Source organism: Rhinichthys klamathensis, unplaced genomic scaffold (assembly GCF_029890125.1).
Source record: "Rhinichthys klamathensis goyatoka isolate OS25496 unplaced genomic scaffold, OSU_Roscu_1.1 h1tg000161l_1, whole genome shotgun sequence".
NCBI lineage: Eukaryota > Metazoa > Chordata > Actinopteri > Cypriniformes > Leuciscidae > Rhinichthys > Rhinichthys klamathensis.
Window position 1 is genome coordinate 270,447 of NW_026606695.1, and position 16,993 is coordinate 287,439.

At 37.4% G+C, this 16,993-nt stretch overlaps 1 protein-coding gene across 1 annotated transcript in view; it reads left to right on the top strand.

The window, feature by feature from the left end:
* Nucleotides 1–3,283: 3,283 nt before the first annotated feature.
* Nucleotides 3,284–16,993, top strand: part of tbc1d19 (TBC1 domain family, member 19) — a 28,854-nt gene continuing 15,144 nt past the window's right edge. Inside the window, exons 1-11 of the mRNA XM_056258920.1 lie at nucleotides 3,284–3,485; nucleotides 3,615–3,687; nucleotides 4,224–4,269; nucleotides 7,943–8,018; nucleotides 9,844–9,918; nucleotides 10,010–10,073; nucleotides 11,673–11,719; nucleotides 12,044–12,154; nucleotides 13,194–13,266; nucleotides 13,613–13,651; nucleotides 14,668–14,780. Coding sequence (XP_056114895.1) covers nucleotides 3,387–3,485; nucleotides 3,615–3,687; nucleotides 4,224–4,269; nucleotides 7,943–8,018; nucleotides 9,844–9,918; nucleotides 10,010–10,073; nucleotides 11,673–11,719; nucleotides 12,044–12,154; nucleotides 13,194–13,266; nucleotides 13,613–13,651; nucleotides 14,668–14,780 — 816 coding nt within the window. The 5' untranslated portion in view covers nucleotides 3,284–3,386. The remainder of the gene's footprint in view (nucleotides 3,486–3,614; nucleotides 3,688–4,223; nucleotides 4,270–7,942; nucleotides 8,019–9,843; nucleotides 9,919–10,009; nucleotides 10,074–11,672; nucleotides 11,720–12,043; nucleotides 12,155–13,193; nucleotides 13,267–13,612; nucleotides 13,652–14,667; nucleotides 14,781–16,993) is intronic.

A 16,993-nucleotide genomic window follows, 5' to 3' on the forward strand; every position in this document is an offset into this window, starting at 1 on the left:
TGTAAACTACCCAGGTCTGGAGACTTGACTAATGCAAATTCCCATTGTTAGCTCATGTTTTCATTTGAAAGAGGTTTCTGTCTTGGTCTGAGTATTTAAAGAGATATTGCAGGATGCTCAAAGCGCGATTTGTAGTCAGATCAGCCCGTAATGCTGAATGTCCACAAATGTCAGGCATTTTTTACTCTTTGTTCCAGAGCATTTAATGTTTTGGGTAACACTTTATTTCGATAGTCCACTTTAGACATTCTACTAACTATAAGTAACTTTGCAAGTACATGTCAACTAACTGTCATTAAAGTGTTAGTAGACTGTATGCTTAATATCTGCTAACACTTTATTTTGATGGTCCCCCAACAGATATTCTACTGACTATAAGTAACTTGGTAACTTCAAGTCAACTTAATCTTCTAACCCGAGTTAGTTAGTTGACATGTTGTAGTTACTCATAGTTAGTAGAATGTCTAAAGTGTACTATCGAAATAAAGTGGAACCATGTTTTGTATTGATTATCTTTTAATTGATTGCATGATACATTTACCTGACTATTAATACATTGTTACATTTGAATTTATTCTGACTTACTCTGAAATTATTAATTTTAGTATTACGTTAAGTCCATGACACCACAAATCTACGCTCAGGTTAGTAACAGACTAAAATACAGCTTAGGTGAAGCTGAAGGGCACACCGGCTGATATTTTAGAGCTCCGACTAACCCATTGGCATTAGTCATGTATACTTAGACTGTAGAGGCTAATAATGGGTTTTCTGTTTAGAGCAACAGTGTGTTATTAGACCAATCTAAAAAGGGTGAGCCTCAACCTCTGATTATTGTAATATTATCCTAAATAAGTGTACGTGGGTACCAATGATTATACAAAGTTACCACAAGAAGAAGTTAAGTTGGTCAGCTTGGTTATATGGAAAAGGTCATGACCTCTGATTATATAGTCTTACCTTAATTAAGTGTGTACAGATATGGGGACTAAATAATATATTCTAGAATGTGTGAGTAGACAGCCGTCCAGGATATTAGTCAATCACCTCTGTCTAATGACCAAGACTGACGAGTTTGTTATTATGAGATCGTAAACCCGGCCGGTGCGAGACTCAAAGCGTTATAGGAATTCGGATGAACAAGTGTAATTTCAATAAAGAGTTAAATAGAATAATCGAATGCGTAGCTAAACTTTCATAAAAATGACCATTTTAACCTAAATTCGAGGTTGTCAGATAAAAGTTTAATTGGAATTAAATTACTTTGCCACGCTGAAAAGACAGAACGCGCAGGAAACCTTCACCCGCCATTTGGAAACTGTCGTTAGGCCGACTGAGAGGGGCGGGCCCTTCAAACCTGAGCAAATTACAGACCTTACAGATTACATGTTTCATTCTTTTTTTTTAAATCATAGATATATAATGAGTATCATCTGATATACTCTTCTCTCTTTCAGTTGATGACCAGCTTAAGCCATCACTGTCTTACCCAGCATACATACACTGGTCAAATTGACTAGCTGCAAAAAAACTGCTAATCAACAGAACAGCATTCCCATCTAAAGCATCAATTATCTTGTACAGCCGTGGCCAAAAGTATTTCGCAAAGTTTTCTGCTTCAGTATTTGTAGATAATTTTTCCACATGTTTCTACTGGAAAACAATGATTTCATAAGAATTTCATAACTTTTTGAAGGCCTTTATTGGCAAAAACATTACAAATGCAAAAGAGTCAATATTTACACTTTTTTTTCACAACCTCTGCAATTCAAAATAGCATACTGGATATCAGCTCCCGACTGGCCGTGGATGTGGATCCAAAATCTCAATGCAATGATCTCAGAGTCTCTTCATCACTCCTGCCTTGGCTAGTGACATTATGCTCCATCTGCTGGAAAATGCACGGACCATCACCAAATTGCTGAAGTTTTGATACCATTCTTTATTCAGACTGGACTACTGCAACGCACTTCTCATTGGGATTCCTAGAAAGAGTCTGCAGAGGCTTCAGTACATCCCAACTCTGCAGCTAGGATCCTGATGAGAGTGCGGAAACATGAGCATATTACCCCCATTCTCCACTAACTCCACTGGCTTCCCATCTCCACCAGGATTGAGTACAAGGTTTCCCTCCTCACACATCAATGCATCCATGGACCCTTGTTTTCACCGGGCAGTTGATTTTCCACATATCCCAAACAGTCAGAAGGAGGCTTCATCAGAGAAAATAACTTTGCACCAGTCTTCTGCAGTCCTTGTACTTCCTGCAGAATTTCAGTCTGTCCTTGGTGTTTTTGGAGAGAAGTGGCTTTTTTGCTGCCCTTCTCCAAAGGTCTTGGCCTCACTGTGCGTGCATATGCACTCAAACCCACTGCTGCTAATATTGAACAAGCTCTGCACTGGTGGTGACACAATTCAAGAGACGGTCCTGGTGCTTGCTGGACACTCTGGGACATTCACTGAAGCCTTCTTCTCTGCAGTTGAACCTATCTCCTTAAAGTTCTCAATGATCCGGTAAATGGTTCTTTCAGGTGCAATATTCTTTGTAGCTATTTCCTTATGTGAGACCATTTTGATGCAAAGCGATGGCTGCACATCTTTCTTTGAAGGTAACCATTGCCATGCTAACACAAGAACACAATGATGGGAAGACCCGTCCTTTTATCACAATTTATTTTATTTTATATAAGAGAGAACTAAAATAATAATAATATAGGCCTATGAAAAATGTAATTAAATTAATTTATACATTTTGTGGAATTCATTAGCTTGAGTCGTTAGCATAAAAACTCTTATTATTAATGTTAATAAAGGCATGATGTAGTATTTTGTGAAATTCATTATTTTTAGTCGTTAGCAAAAACTCTTTTTATTAATGTTAAAGGGATAGTTCATCCAAAAATCTAAATTCTGTCATTACCCTCAAGTTGTTTCACAAATGTATACGTTTTTTCTGTTGAACACAAAATAAGTTATGCTAAAGAATGTTGGTAACCGAACAGTTAACGGCACCCATTGACTTCCATAGAAGAAAAAAAAAATACTATGGAAGGCATTTGCTAGGCTACCATAAACTGCCTGGTTACCAGGATTCTATAAACTATCTACTTTTGTGTTCAACAGATAAGAAGAATGTCTCTCTTCTCTTGCCTGTCTTTAAACCTTGAGAGCCCTGTTGAGGGTGATGACAGAAGTGTCATTTTCGGGTGAACTATCCCTTTAATAAAGGCCTTCAGTGTCGGAACCTTCCGTCGAGGACATGTTTCCTGAAAGGTTTGTTGTCATTTGCCTGGATACGGAGCTTTATTCTGTGATGCTGCAGCGCTAACAGATGGACATCTGTTGGGGGGAAAAAATCACATCGACATCACATTAAAAGTGTGATAATGATGGACGAAAGCACAGAGCTGTCTGTCTCTACAACACAGATAGTTCAACGGCTCAAAGGGACTCATTTACACTCTCAGCTGGAGAAACAGGCTAAAGTGAGTAGCTTCAGGCAGCTAACTGACTGCAGAGTGTGCAACACGAAATACGGTCACTGCATTCTTGACTGCCAGCTTTCGTTTGCTGTTGTATTTCATTGCAGAGATGCGTTTTTTCTCTCTCTCTAGGAATGTATGCACAAACCTGAAATTAAACTAGAAACACTGAAAGATGACGTGAGGAGATTGTTAAAAGAATCAGGTAACGTTACATGACTGTCGTATGAAATTTAAAGTGAATAACGTTACATTTTTATTTATTTAAATAAAAAAATAATTTAATACAGTAGGCTATATCGTTCAAAAGTTTAGGCTCAGTAATATATATAAAAAAGTAATACAGCAAAGCTTCATAAATTGATCAAAAGTGTGAGAAGGCATTTACATTAAATACAACATTTTTCTATTTCTTAAATGCTGTGGCTAATAATTCTTAGGGAATTGTAAAAAAATGTATAATGGGTTTTACAAACATATTAGGCACCCCAAATGTTTTCAACATTGATAAGAAATGTTTCTTGAGCACCAAATCAGCATTATTAGAATAAATATCTCCTATTATTATTATTATTATTATACATAATCATGAGCTCATAATTATATTGATTGAGAGACTAATTTATTTTCTTATCTTTATTTTATTTTATATATATGGGATGAACATGTATGTCATGTCATCTTGCTCAAGAGATTAATGTGTTCTCTGTTGTACTGCCACTGACCCTTTTATTCTTGTAGGTTGGGAGAGGAAATTACAAAATGCAGTTTACAGGGAATTACACATGTAAGTGATATTTTATATTATTCATGATATAGGCCTACAACCCGAATTCCGGAGAATAAAATGAAAACTAAAAGAATTTCAAATCACATGAGCCAATATTTTATTCACAATAGAACATAGATAGCATAGCAAATGTTTAAACAGAGAAATTTTATACTTTTATCCACTAAACGAGCTCCTTTCAAATTTGATGCCTGCTACAGGTCTCAAAAAAGTTGGCACGGGGGCAACAAACGGCTGAAAAAGCAAGACATTTTGAAAAGATTCAGCTGGGAGAACACCTAGCAACTAATAAGTTCATTGAGATCAGGTCTGTAACATGATTAGCTATAAAAGGGATGTCTTAGAGAGGCAGAGTCTCTCAGAAGTAAAGATGGGCAGAGGCTCTCCAATCTGTGAAAGACTGCGTAAAAAGATTGTGGAATACTTTAAAAACAATGTTCCTCAACGTCAAATTGCAAAGGCTTTGCAAATCTCATCATTTACAGAGCATAACGTCATCAAAAAATTCAGAGAAACTGGAGAAATCTCTGTGCGTAAGGGGCAAGGCCGAAGACCTTTATTGGATGCCCGTGGTCTTCGGGCATCACTCATCGGCATGACATTACTAAATGGGCCCAGGAATACTTCCAGAATCCGCCGTGCCATCTGCAGATGCCAACTAAAGCTCTATCATGCAACAAGGAAGCCATATGTGAACATGCTCCAGAAGCGCCTTTGTGTCCTGTGGGCCAAGGCTCATTCAAAAGGCATTATTTCAAAGTGGAATAGTGTTCTATGGTCAGACGAGTCCAAATTTGACATTCTTGTTGGAAATCACGGATGCCATGTCCTCTGGGCTAAAGAGGAGGGAGACCTTCCAGCGTGTTATCAGCGTTCAGTTCAAAAGCCAGCATCTTTGATGGTATGGGGGTGCATACGTGCATACGGTATGGGCAGCTTGCATGTATTGGAAGGCACTATGAATGCTGAAAGCTATATAAAGGTTTTAGAGCAACATATCCTCCCCTCCAGACGACGTCTATTTCAGGGAAGGCCTTGTGTATTTCAGCAGGACAATGCAAAACCACAGACTGCAGCTATTACAACAGCATGGCTTCGTCGTAGAAGAGTCCGGGTTCTGAATTGGCCTGCCTGAGAACATTTGGCGCATCATTCAACGAAAAATACGTCAAAGACGACCACAAACTCTTCAGCAGCTGGGAACCTATAAGGCAAGAATGAGACCAAATTCCAACACCAAAACTCCAGACACTCATAACCTCAATGCCCAGCCGTCTTCAGACTGTTTTAAAAAGAAGAGGAGATGCTTCACCGTGGTAAACATGCCCCCGTCCCAACTATTTTGAGACCTGTAGCAGGCATCATATTTGAAATGAGCTCATTTTGCGCATAAAATTGTAACATTTTTCAGTTTAACATTTGTTATGTTATCTATGATCTATTGTGAATAAAATATTGGCTCATGTGATTTGAAAGTCTTTTAGTTTTCATTTTATTCAAATGATAATTTAAAAAAAACGTCCAAACTTTTCCGGAATTCGGGTTGTATTTGTTTTCTAATGCATATCATTAAAAACACTAGCCAGTTTCTTCTAAAACATTTTATTCTTGTATTACCACACTGAGATCATCAGCAATAAAAAGGATGACATGAGACTCTCTTCTCTCACACATATTATACACCGGAAATGTCTAGAGTTTTTCTTCCTGCAGTTTTAGTGTTTATACAGTTTTATGACAGATACTCTTTCTGGCTAAATGTAAAAATGACAAGAGACAGAATTGCTTCATTAAGCTTAAAAGGATCCAGGTACAAATACAGGACAGGACTTAATGGAGAGTCTCTGACGTACAATATAAATTGCTTTTACGATGTAGCTCATAAAACTGTTCGAGCTGGACATTGTTAGAGATGAGAAGTTTTTTTTTTTTTATACCTTTAAACATATGGCTCCTTGTTTGAAAGGGCAGCATTGTCAGATGTTTTGTAGATGCACGTTTTTGGTGATGTGTTTATCCTAAAATGACTCAAGCTAATGGGGCTGAGAAAAGACTGAAGGGACTGAAACAAAGAAGTGTAGGACTGGCTTCATAAAGTTTGATAATGGAATATGGGGCAGGTGTCTCTGCTAAATGTCTTTTTGTGTAGACATTAATGTGAAAGTCTGGTGTATGTCAGAGTTTTTAGAGTGGGAGGAGCCAATATATGGTTACAAAAGAGTGCAACAGTCTGGTTCCGGAAGTAAAATCTCATTCATTTTCTATTGTAGGGGAATCAATCTAAATTCTTAACGATAATTTTAACTAAACATGCTTTGGTGTGCATAAACGTGTGAATTATATGGACTCCTTAAATCATAGTGTCTGTTTGGAGTCTCCCAAATATCCTTTTTTGGAAAGACACCTAAATTTACCTTGAAAAAAGCTTGCAGAACATACAGTTTTGTGAGAATCGATAAGTAATGGTTTACTCTACTGGATATTGCAAATGATGACAAAATAAACATTTTAAACAAGATAAATGGTGTATGCTTAATTTCACGATAAGTGAAAAAGGGTGCGATTAATCGCGATGAAAATGTTTAATCGATTGACAGCCCTAGTTTATAACCCTTAAACAGAGGGCCTGTACTAATACCCATACTTGTAGCCTTTGCACTTGACCACTTGTCTACTTTTTACATGATGTATTTCTTGTATTTGGCCAAAGTGTTCAAGTGGGTGCAAAGACTGCAAGTATGCGTACTTTTTGATTACCCACACACTTACTGTACAACATAGTGTTGTAAATTTTTATTTTTTTATTACACTTCAAACTTTAAAATGTCTGTTCATTACCTATATAACAAACACAATTTACTTGTGGTGCTTCATATTAAGTGATAAAAAGCAGCTGCAAACTTTTTTTTACAACATACACATGCTGCTTATCTGCACCAATACAATTTCCAACACTTTACGTTTTACTACCAATTAAAATTCAATTCACATTTATTTGTAAAGCGCTTTTCTCAATATGTATCGTTTCAAAGCAGCTTTACAGAAAATGCATGTGTCTACATTACAATTTAGAGTAATTTGTTATCTGAGGTGACTGCGTCCAAGAAATGTCAATATGTTGTGATCATATCATAATGATTCAAATATATAGAACATTTTTCATTTACCATTTAACAAGTTATGTGCAATGTCTAATTAATTTAAATTACACTGAAAAGTTCTCCTAGACGTCGCAAAATCGGGGCACGCAAGTTACTGAACTAATGAATGGATTCTCTTAGTCTCAAATACCGCTCTGCAGCTTTAAGTGTACTGCGCTTTAGCATTTTTCAGACCTGGGACAGTCTTGCGCACTTATTAATTGTCACATGCACACACTCTCTGGTGTGCCAAGACCGCAAGTGTGGGTAATGGGACAGGCCCACCAACATTTTTTAAGTGCCTATGGGAAAAATGAATGGGAGAAATGCTTCCGAAACCAAGGCCGCTGAAAAAGTCTGCGGGCACTGTTGCACTCTAAAATATTTCTTAGAATGAAAATTGACTTCTTTTTTTAATACAAAAATTGCATAAATAAGGTATAATTTTGACTGTAAGTTTCCATCGAGGTGAAAACTAATGAAACTGATGGGTTGTCCATGCTTCTGTTTTATGTTTATGTGTGGTGAAGTCTGCCTCCCCTTGGGCACCCCAGAGCACCTCCGGAACACGCCAAAGAGCCCCTGGAATATATGCGCAAAGCCCAGGTACACATTCTTACTCTTATCTCTTTAGGGGTTCAAGAAAGGGGTTGTTAGAAATTGTTAGAATTTCTAAGGATCAGCATTCTCCCCTAAAAGTGATCGGACAGACCAAACCATTAGTCGCAGAGACTTGACACTTCGAGGGATGGTAGTACCCACCCAGTCTACAACGTCACCAAGGCTCGCCCCAATCGGCCTGATGGTGGCGCTACAGCGATCAAAAGTTCGTGATGGCTCATAACTCCTAAGCCATTTGTCGCAGACTCAAGTGTTATATATATCATTGGACAGACGTTTCGGAAATTTTCGGGTATTTTGGAATTGTTTTTTTTTTACGAATCGAAACCAAACCAGTGCAAAAAGATTCTCTGGAGTGTGATTATGAATAAATATGAAAAAAAAAGTAGAAATTTCAATTCAAGTCCACGACGGGGCGCCAAAACTTTTGAAGGTGGGCGTGGCTACTTTTACTAAAACGTCTTGAACGGTATGATATGATTTCACCAAACTCGGTACACCTATGTATGGGCTCAGTCCAATGAAAAATTACGCTTAGTGGCTCTGTAAAATAAAAAAAATAAAAAAATTCTGTGAAAAGGGCTATAGCTATGCAACAGTCGGTCCGATTGGCTTGAAAACTGGCATATGGTGTCGTAGACAATCACGGCACCTTGGACACGTATCGTCAGCCAATGAAGTTTGAGCGGCTCAGCATTCTCCCCAAGGAAAACCCGCTAAGGCCTTTTGGCGTGCGTGACTTGCATCACACACTCCGCCCCCGCGGCGTGTCTACGTCTGACGTTCTCGACTGAAAGGGAACGTCCTGGTTGCGTATGCAACCCACCGTTCCCTGAAGGAGGAAACGGAGGACGTAGTCCCCTTGCCACTATTGCTGGACCACCGCTAACTCCGAGTTACGCTCGGCTCCTCATCGAAAAAGCAACTAGTGATTGCATCCAATTCCGTATTTTTACCCGCACCGTGGGGGCGGAGTGTGTAATGCAAGTCACGCACGCCAAATTCCATTGGCTCGTTCAATAGTACTCGAAGATGACTGGCTCCCTGGCGTGATCCCATTCAGTCGATGTCGACTACGTCCTACGTTCCCTCCTTTAGGGAACGGTGGGTTGCATACGCAACCAGGACAATCACTCCTATTACTTATGAATGGGAGAAACTGCAACGCGCAATATGGCTGATTAGACCCGCCTTCTAAAGTAAAAGAGCCAATCGCTGATTGGTAAAGTCATTGTGTCACTGCAGCTGCCGTTAGAAGCTCCGGTTCCAATAGAAACCTGAGACTCGCGCTTAGGACTACACATGCGCATTGGCTGGTCGAGCCTGAAAATTAAGCTTTTTTTAACTCTATTTGAGCATAAGAAACAACATTTACGGAACAGTTCATGTCAGATTTGAAATGGGTTATTTAGTTGTGAGTTCGGCAAGCAGTTTTTGAGATGTCAGGATTCCTGCATTCAAATAGATAGGACCAAAATAGCTGCCCGGAGGCGTTGCAAATATGGCCGCCGACTGAACCGACTTTCCTTGAAAGGGACTTTGACCTCGATAACTGTTAAAAAGCTTTAAAACATGTATTTCATTAGTAAATTGCCTGTTTTGGCTGTAAATGGTCTTTTCATCTAAGGTCGGTGGTTATTGTCACGTTTTGCCTGTGTTTTGGTTCTGTTTTATTATTGGACTTCCTGTTTCCTGTGTTCCCTCTAGTCATTAGTTACCATGGTTACTCTCTACTAGTTGAAAATTTGAGTTTGTTTGACTCAATAAATACTTTTGTTTTTGAACCCTTTGCATTGTGTGTGTGTTGTAGGTGAGCTGGGAGAAGAGGATCCTGAAGAGTTTGAACAGTATGTGCACTGAGTTAGGAATCCCACTGGCACGAAAGGTAAAGGTCTAAACCAGCGTATGTACAACACAGAATCTATTACATATTCATTTTTATCAGTTATATGTTTTTTTTCTCCTCTGTTTTATAGCGTCCTGTCTCAGAGCAGAAAGAGCTGACAAATAAATGGAACGAGATGGGAACTGACGAACCAGGTAATGCAGACATTCACAACCCCTCCTGACATGTGTCTGAGGTTACATCTCGGTGTGCGTGCGTGTGTGTTAATGCGTTGCAGAATGTTTACACACAGAGGTTTGGCTCACACACAGAAGCCCTGAGCAGTATCACAGCTCCATAACAATGCTATCAGTTTGCAGTGTGTATGATAACATTTACCGCCTTCTGGAGGACACTGGCATAAACAGCCCTGCCTGTGAAACCAGAGCATGTCCAGACCCCTGGACCGCATCCCAATAACTAAAGCTTTCTTTCTTGCGTTCTTCTTTCTGCTTGCGTTCTTTTGCACTTTCTTTCACACCCTTTATTTTCTTGGTTTCTCTTATTCTTTTTCTGTCTGTCTTACAATTTTGCCATGACTTTGAAACAGAGTGTAATACTGCCAGGCCAGCAGCTTTTGTTCATGTTAAAGAAATAACTTTCTCCCAAAATGATCATTTGGTCATCATTTACATTTACTCACTCTCAGCACACTACCAGTCAAAAGTTTGGAGTACTTAAGATGTTTTAATGTTTTTGAATCAAGTCTATTATGCTCACCAAGGCTGCATTGGTCCCCAATGATTTCTGATGGATCGTGATTTTATTTTAAAATATAATTTATTCTTATGATGGCAAAACTGAATTTTCAGCATTATTACTCCAGTCTATAGTGTCACATAATCCTTCAGAAATCATTCTAATATGATGATTCGGTGCCCAAGAAACATTTCATATTATTATCAATGTTGAAAACGGTTGTGCTATTTAATATTTTTGTGGAAATTTTAATACACTACCATTCAAAAGTTTGGGGTAATTAATTTTTTTTTTTTTTAAGCAAGGACGCAGTAAAAACATTTATAATGTTACACAAGATTTCTATTTCAGATAAATGCTGTTCTTTTGCCCTTTCTATTAATCTAAGAATCCTGAAAAAATATATTGCAGTTTCACAAAAAGCATTGTTTATTAAAGTATCTTTATTCATGAATCTGTCATTTGTCTCCTTGCTACCATGATAATTATGAAATTAACACTGATAATAATAAGAACTATCATTAATAATTGAGCACCAATAATAATTGGTTATAATGGATATTAATATTTATGCTAAGCCTTAGAGACTTCTTTTCAAAAATACACAATCATTTAAAACACAAATTTTATTCCAAAATTAATTATTCCAAAATGTTGTGTTGTGTATTATCAAAATCATGCAATCAGCACCTCAGAGAATTTCATCATCCTGAATCTCATCATTTGCATCATGTTTGGCATCAAGTCTTTATTCTCTAAATACCTTTTTATATATCAAAATGTAAATATTTTGCCAGCATTTATTTGCGTCTCCCTCTGCTTTCTTTTTCTTCCTCTCACTTAAGTGTAGATATCGTTTTATCTTACCGAGTCATTTCATTGGACTTTTAAGTATAATGTAAACAAAACAGGTTCTGATTAGCATCCTAGTATGTTGCCCGTGTTATTTGTCAACCATATTCTGTTGCGCTCTTGTTTTCAATTACACTAATTGGTAGGCCATTACATACAAGTTTGGAAGCACTCAGATCTCTGTATTCTTTATTTAATTGCAGACCTAAGCAAATTCAGGCCTGTCTACGCACCCAAAGACTTCATTGAGGTGGGTCTCGTTTACATAATCTAATCAGTTTATTTTCAAACATCCGGTCCAAATGAGAAAGATTGGGTTGGATATGAAGCAGCTGATTGGATTCCCTCAGGAAATGTTCGGTTAAATTACTCTGAGTGAGAATTGACTGAGAGGTTGTTTTGATAGCACCACAGAACCACTTGATGAATGGTTTATTTTATAGTTGGCATATTAAATTGGGATAAGAAGGGGTTTGTAGAAAATGTTATCAAAGGTTTTAGCATTTGTCTTGCACTTTTTGCTATAAGTATTCTTATTTAGGTAATATGGAACGTAATACTTGTTGTCTTGTAGGTGCTGATTGGTTTAAGAAATCTGAATAATGATCGCAGTGAAGATCTAACAGTAAGAAGCAACTGGGGTTTAATCCAGGTTTCCCTCAACGTCCGTGACATTCCTCAAATGGTGAGTCTTTGACTTCCTTCTATTTTCATGTCAAGTCACAAACAATTTGTATTGCAACTGCTGATAATCATCTGAAACCATTTCTATAAACAAATTACAGTAATCAAGAGTTCTAGAGAAATTGAAATGATTGTGGAAAACTATCTTGGTGCTCACTGTGCACGATATTAAAACGTGACGCGATATCAGCATGACGGAGTTGAGTTTGTGGCAAAACCTTGCTGTTTTTTGGGGGGGGTTTCCAATAACGTGCATTCGAGAACACATATAAAGTCTGACACGCTTTGTTTCATTGCGAAGTATTGCGTTGTTATCATTTACATGCGTTTAGCGCTTCTTAAACTGTAACACCATCTCTGCATATGCTGTGAGTTTAGCGCGATTATCATGTTCGTCTTGCAAAGCAACATGCGCCATTTCACCAGATTTGTAACGTAAATCATTTATAAACCTAGGCCAACACAGCAGAATACATCAATATGTTTCTAAATATGCAAATTGTTGTTCATCGCGATTTCAAAATAAATGTTTAAACTCTCGCTGAGTTTGTTCTTGTTCAAGAAATTACAGTGGGTGTAGCATTTCTATCATAAAGGTATTTAATAGGTCTATTTTTATTACCACAAAAATGATCAGATTACACTATTAATCGTCAAAATAACCAGCAATTACTCGATTACCAAAATAATAATTACCGACAGCATTAGATTAGTTAAAAAAATTAAAAATGCACCTGCATTGTTTTGCATTTTGAGACTTTCAGTCGAATAAAAGACAATTTTTTCCAGTCATATATTTCATCATTGAAGATTTCTTAAAAATGGTGTTTATACATCATCTCATCTCGTTCTCGTGAACCAAATATTGTGTATCGTTTCGTCTCGTGAGATAAGTGTATCATCACACCCAGATGGCATGCATTAGAAGTGGTTTATGTGAAACAAATTCCTTTTCAAGAATTTGAATAGATGAATTATCATAAACTTAACCCACTTTGTCCTTTTTGATAATTGTGGCCCATTATTTCTCTGTGTTGCAGAGGGAAACATATCCAGAACTGGGTCTTACTTATGGGCAGCTTGGTATAGATGATCACACTCATGTTCCCCCAGGTATTTATTTACTCATTCCATCCACAACATGATTATGAAATAATGGAATATTACGTGGGCTGAGCTCCACTCCCGCCAGGTCCCAAAGTCCTTCCGCACTGGTCCAAATAGTTGTAGTTGATGTTCCTCTTGTTTTTTCCTACTAACTTGTCAACTCAACAGAAGATTCACCTACTTTATACACCCTGTGTAATATGTTCCTACCCTCTAAATTCTGTATTTACTATATTGTATTTAAGGCTACTAAAGAGGCTCACTACTTATTTGTAAATATCTGTGTTGTATGGTCTGTTTGCACTATTACTTCTTTTCTATCTTTCACTATCTCTCTGCTGTTTTAACACAGATTTGTTTGAGAGTGAGCACATTCTCATTGGAAAAAAAGGTAAAAATAAACTCTTTTTGCCGTTATCATGACACGAATGCTTGTTTAAAACCGCTTTATCACTCTTGTCTTGTGGGGAATATTTGTTTAATATTTGCCATTCCATTTCCCCTCAAATAATGATCAGAATTTGAAAGCAGCATAGAGCATCTTCCACTGCAAGTTTTATGAAATTATGATCCCATTTATAGTGAGAAAAAATATTTACACTAGCTTTTTAGAAAAACAAATAAAGATGTTAATACTTATATTCAGCGAGAATGCATTAAATTAATAAAAAATGCCAGTAAATACATTAATAATGTTACCAAAGATTTCTATTTCAAAATATTCTGTTCTTTTGAACTTTGTTCATCAACAAAATCCTGAAGAAATGCATCATGTTTCCACAAAAATATTAAGCAGGACAACTGTTTTCAAGATTGATAATAATAAGAAACGTTTCTTGAGCACCAAATCAGAATATTAGAATGTTTTCTGAAGGATCATGTGACACTGAAGACTGGAGTAATGATTCTGAAAATACAGCTTGGCCATAATTTTAAATAAATTACATTTTCAAAATATATTGAAATAAAATGCTTTCATTTTAAGTTGTAATAATATTGCACAATATTACTGTTTTACTGTATTTTTGATCAAATAAATGCAGTCTTGGTGAGCATTAGACGCTTCAAAATCATACAAATATTTATTTTAAAAAAACCTTTAAAACCCTCCCCAAAACTATTTGCAACGGTAATGTAAATTACTTAATACTTTCTTGGTTTTCTCTAAAGCTCACTTTAATGTTATGAATTTTCTTAAGATGTTCCTTCATTTACAAAATACTGCCTGTTTAGTTATTGACAGACTAGGCAGCAAGGCAGCTGCTTTAGGTTTTGGACGCATCCACAGAGTGTCTCTCTCTGAAAGGCCAAAGTATATGGATTCGCTTTGGATACTACAAGAGCCTCTTAAGATGTGTTTACTAAAACATATGCGGCTTCTTCTCCTGTTTTTCTGCATTTCTGTAGTGGTGAGTGAGCAAGACAGTGCAGCGGCGCAGCAGTACAGCAGGCAGGGCTGTCCCACGGGTCTCAGGGCCCAGCTATGGACTCTCGTCCTGAATACTACCGATGATCCTGAGGTACTGACTGAATTTCAGAATGCCTTTTTTGTGCCCATCAAGGTCATTTTAGAAAGGGGGAAGGGTTTTCAACATTGATAATAATAAGACATGTTTCTTGAGCAGCAAATTAGAATGACAATATATTTTAAAATATATTAGAATAGAAAGCAGCTATTTTACATTGTAATAATATTTCACAATATTACAGTTTTTACTGTATTTTAATCGAATAAATGCAGCCTCGGTAAACATAAAAGGCTCAAAAACATAAAAAAAAAAACTTAAATCTTACAGACCCCAAAGTTTTGAACGGTAGTGTATTTATATTTCTCTCTCTCTTTTTATACACACAAAATCAGTCACAGGTCCTCAACCATATATAAACCTACCATAAATATTTATGTACATTTAAACAAATTAAACTGTTTGTGTATATCTCAACTGACATTTATGGCAGTTGTTGTGAACATGTGCCAGAACTGACATTTAATGGGTATTTATTTGTACTTATCAGAAGCATTCTTGACTGAAACGTTCTATGCGGTGCAAATAACAGTTTCAGAGAAAAGTTTTTTTTTTTTTTTTTTTAAGGTTAACAGAAGTTAAAAATAAGAGGTGAACATGCTTTCACAGTAAAGCTTTTGGGACGAATTCAAGTCAGCTTGACATCAGAATGTAGTATGTTTTGTTGGTGTGGAAGTGATTTTCTCTGGTGTATACTTGTAAATCATATTTGAGTCTGCTTGATTAGGTGGTTTGACAGCCTCTATTAAGGACGTATAATTTCCTTATTCCTGCGCACACTTATAACAGCCTAATGTCTTTCAAAATGTAAAAAAAAAGTCCTAAAATTGTACTGTGGTCCAGACCAAGCAGTTTTAAATAACATCATCCTTCTCAATAATACAATTAGCTTTGAGCCTCTTGTGGGGCAGAAATGACAGATCAGGTACCCCCTGTGATTTTTCACCCTGGGCATCTAATAGCTGCCATTTTCAGACGTGAAGCAATGTCTCTCAGCTGGCTGATTAGTCCTTGGGCCTCCATTAAAGCAGTGAAACGGCATCTGGAGAATGTTCTTTCTCTATGTGTTAATGCGAAGACAAACACCCGGCGTGGGGCGACACAATTTAAACAAGTAGAGTAATCCCTCACTCTTTTGAGCTAGTGCTGTAGATGTGGGCAGGACAGGAGCCGGTGGAATGACAGAGGGGAAGAGGGGAAATCACAAGAGTTTAAATGTTTCAGGTGGAACAATTATGTAACTGCTGATAAAAGCCGCTGTCTGGATGACAGTGACCAGCTGTCATGCCTATCCTCACAGCAAAATGGGAGAAAATTCTCCTGTCCCTCTGGGTTTCAGGAGGGGAATGGGCTTTAAGAAAGACTCATGATTGGAGGCTGTCTTAAAGGGATAGTTCACTTTGAAATGAATTTTTGATATGTTTTAGCTTACCTCAAGGGCATCCAAGATGTAGGTGTCTTTGTTTCCGCAGAAGTTTCAATTTTGATATTTTTAGGTCAAACCGTTCTTGTCTGTCAGTCATATAATGCAGGTCTATGGTCACCACCTCAAAGAGCATGCACAGAGAAGTCCAAATTAAACATGATTTAATGACTCGTAAATGTAAGTACACATTGATGGCCTAAGACACGAAACGAGCGGTTTGTGTGAGAAAACGAACAGTATTTATATCGTTTTTACCTCTTGTAACCACAGCCACGTCCAAGTGATCTGAGGGCGCGGGCGCTTCGGTCTGTGCGTTACAAGAGGTAAAAACGATATAAATACTGTTCGTTTTCTCACACAAACCGCTCGTTTCGTGTCTTAGGCCATCAATGTGTACTTACATTTACGAGTCATTAAATCATGTTTAATTTGGACTTCTCTGTGCATGCTCTTTGAGGTGGTGACCATAGACCTGCAGACAAGAACGGTTTGACCTAAAAATATCAAAATTGAAACTACTGCGGAAACAAAGACACCTACATCTTGGATGCCCTTGAGGTAAGCTAAAACATATCAAAAATTTATTTCAAAGTGAACTATCCCTTTTAGGGATGTCCCGATCAGGTTTTTTTGCCCTCGAGTCCGAGTCCGAGTCATTTGATTTTGAGTATCTACCGATACCGAGTCCCGATCCGATACTTATATAATACATAAAAAAAAGAATAAAGAAGAGAGAAAAAACAGTATTTTTTATTTAATTCACCTTATTTTAACATTTAAC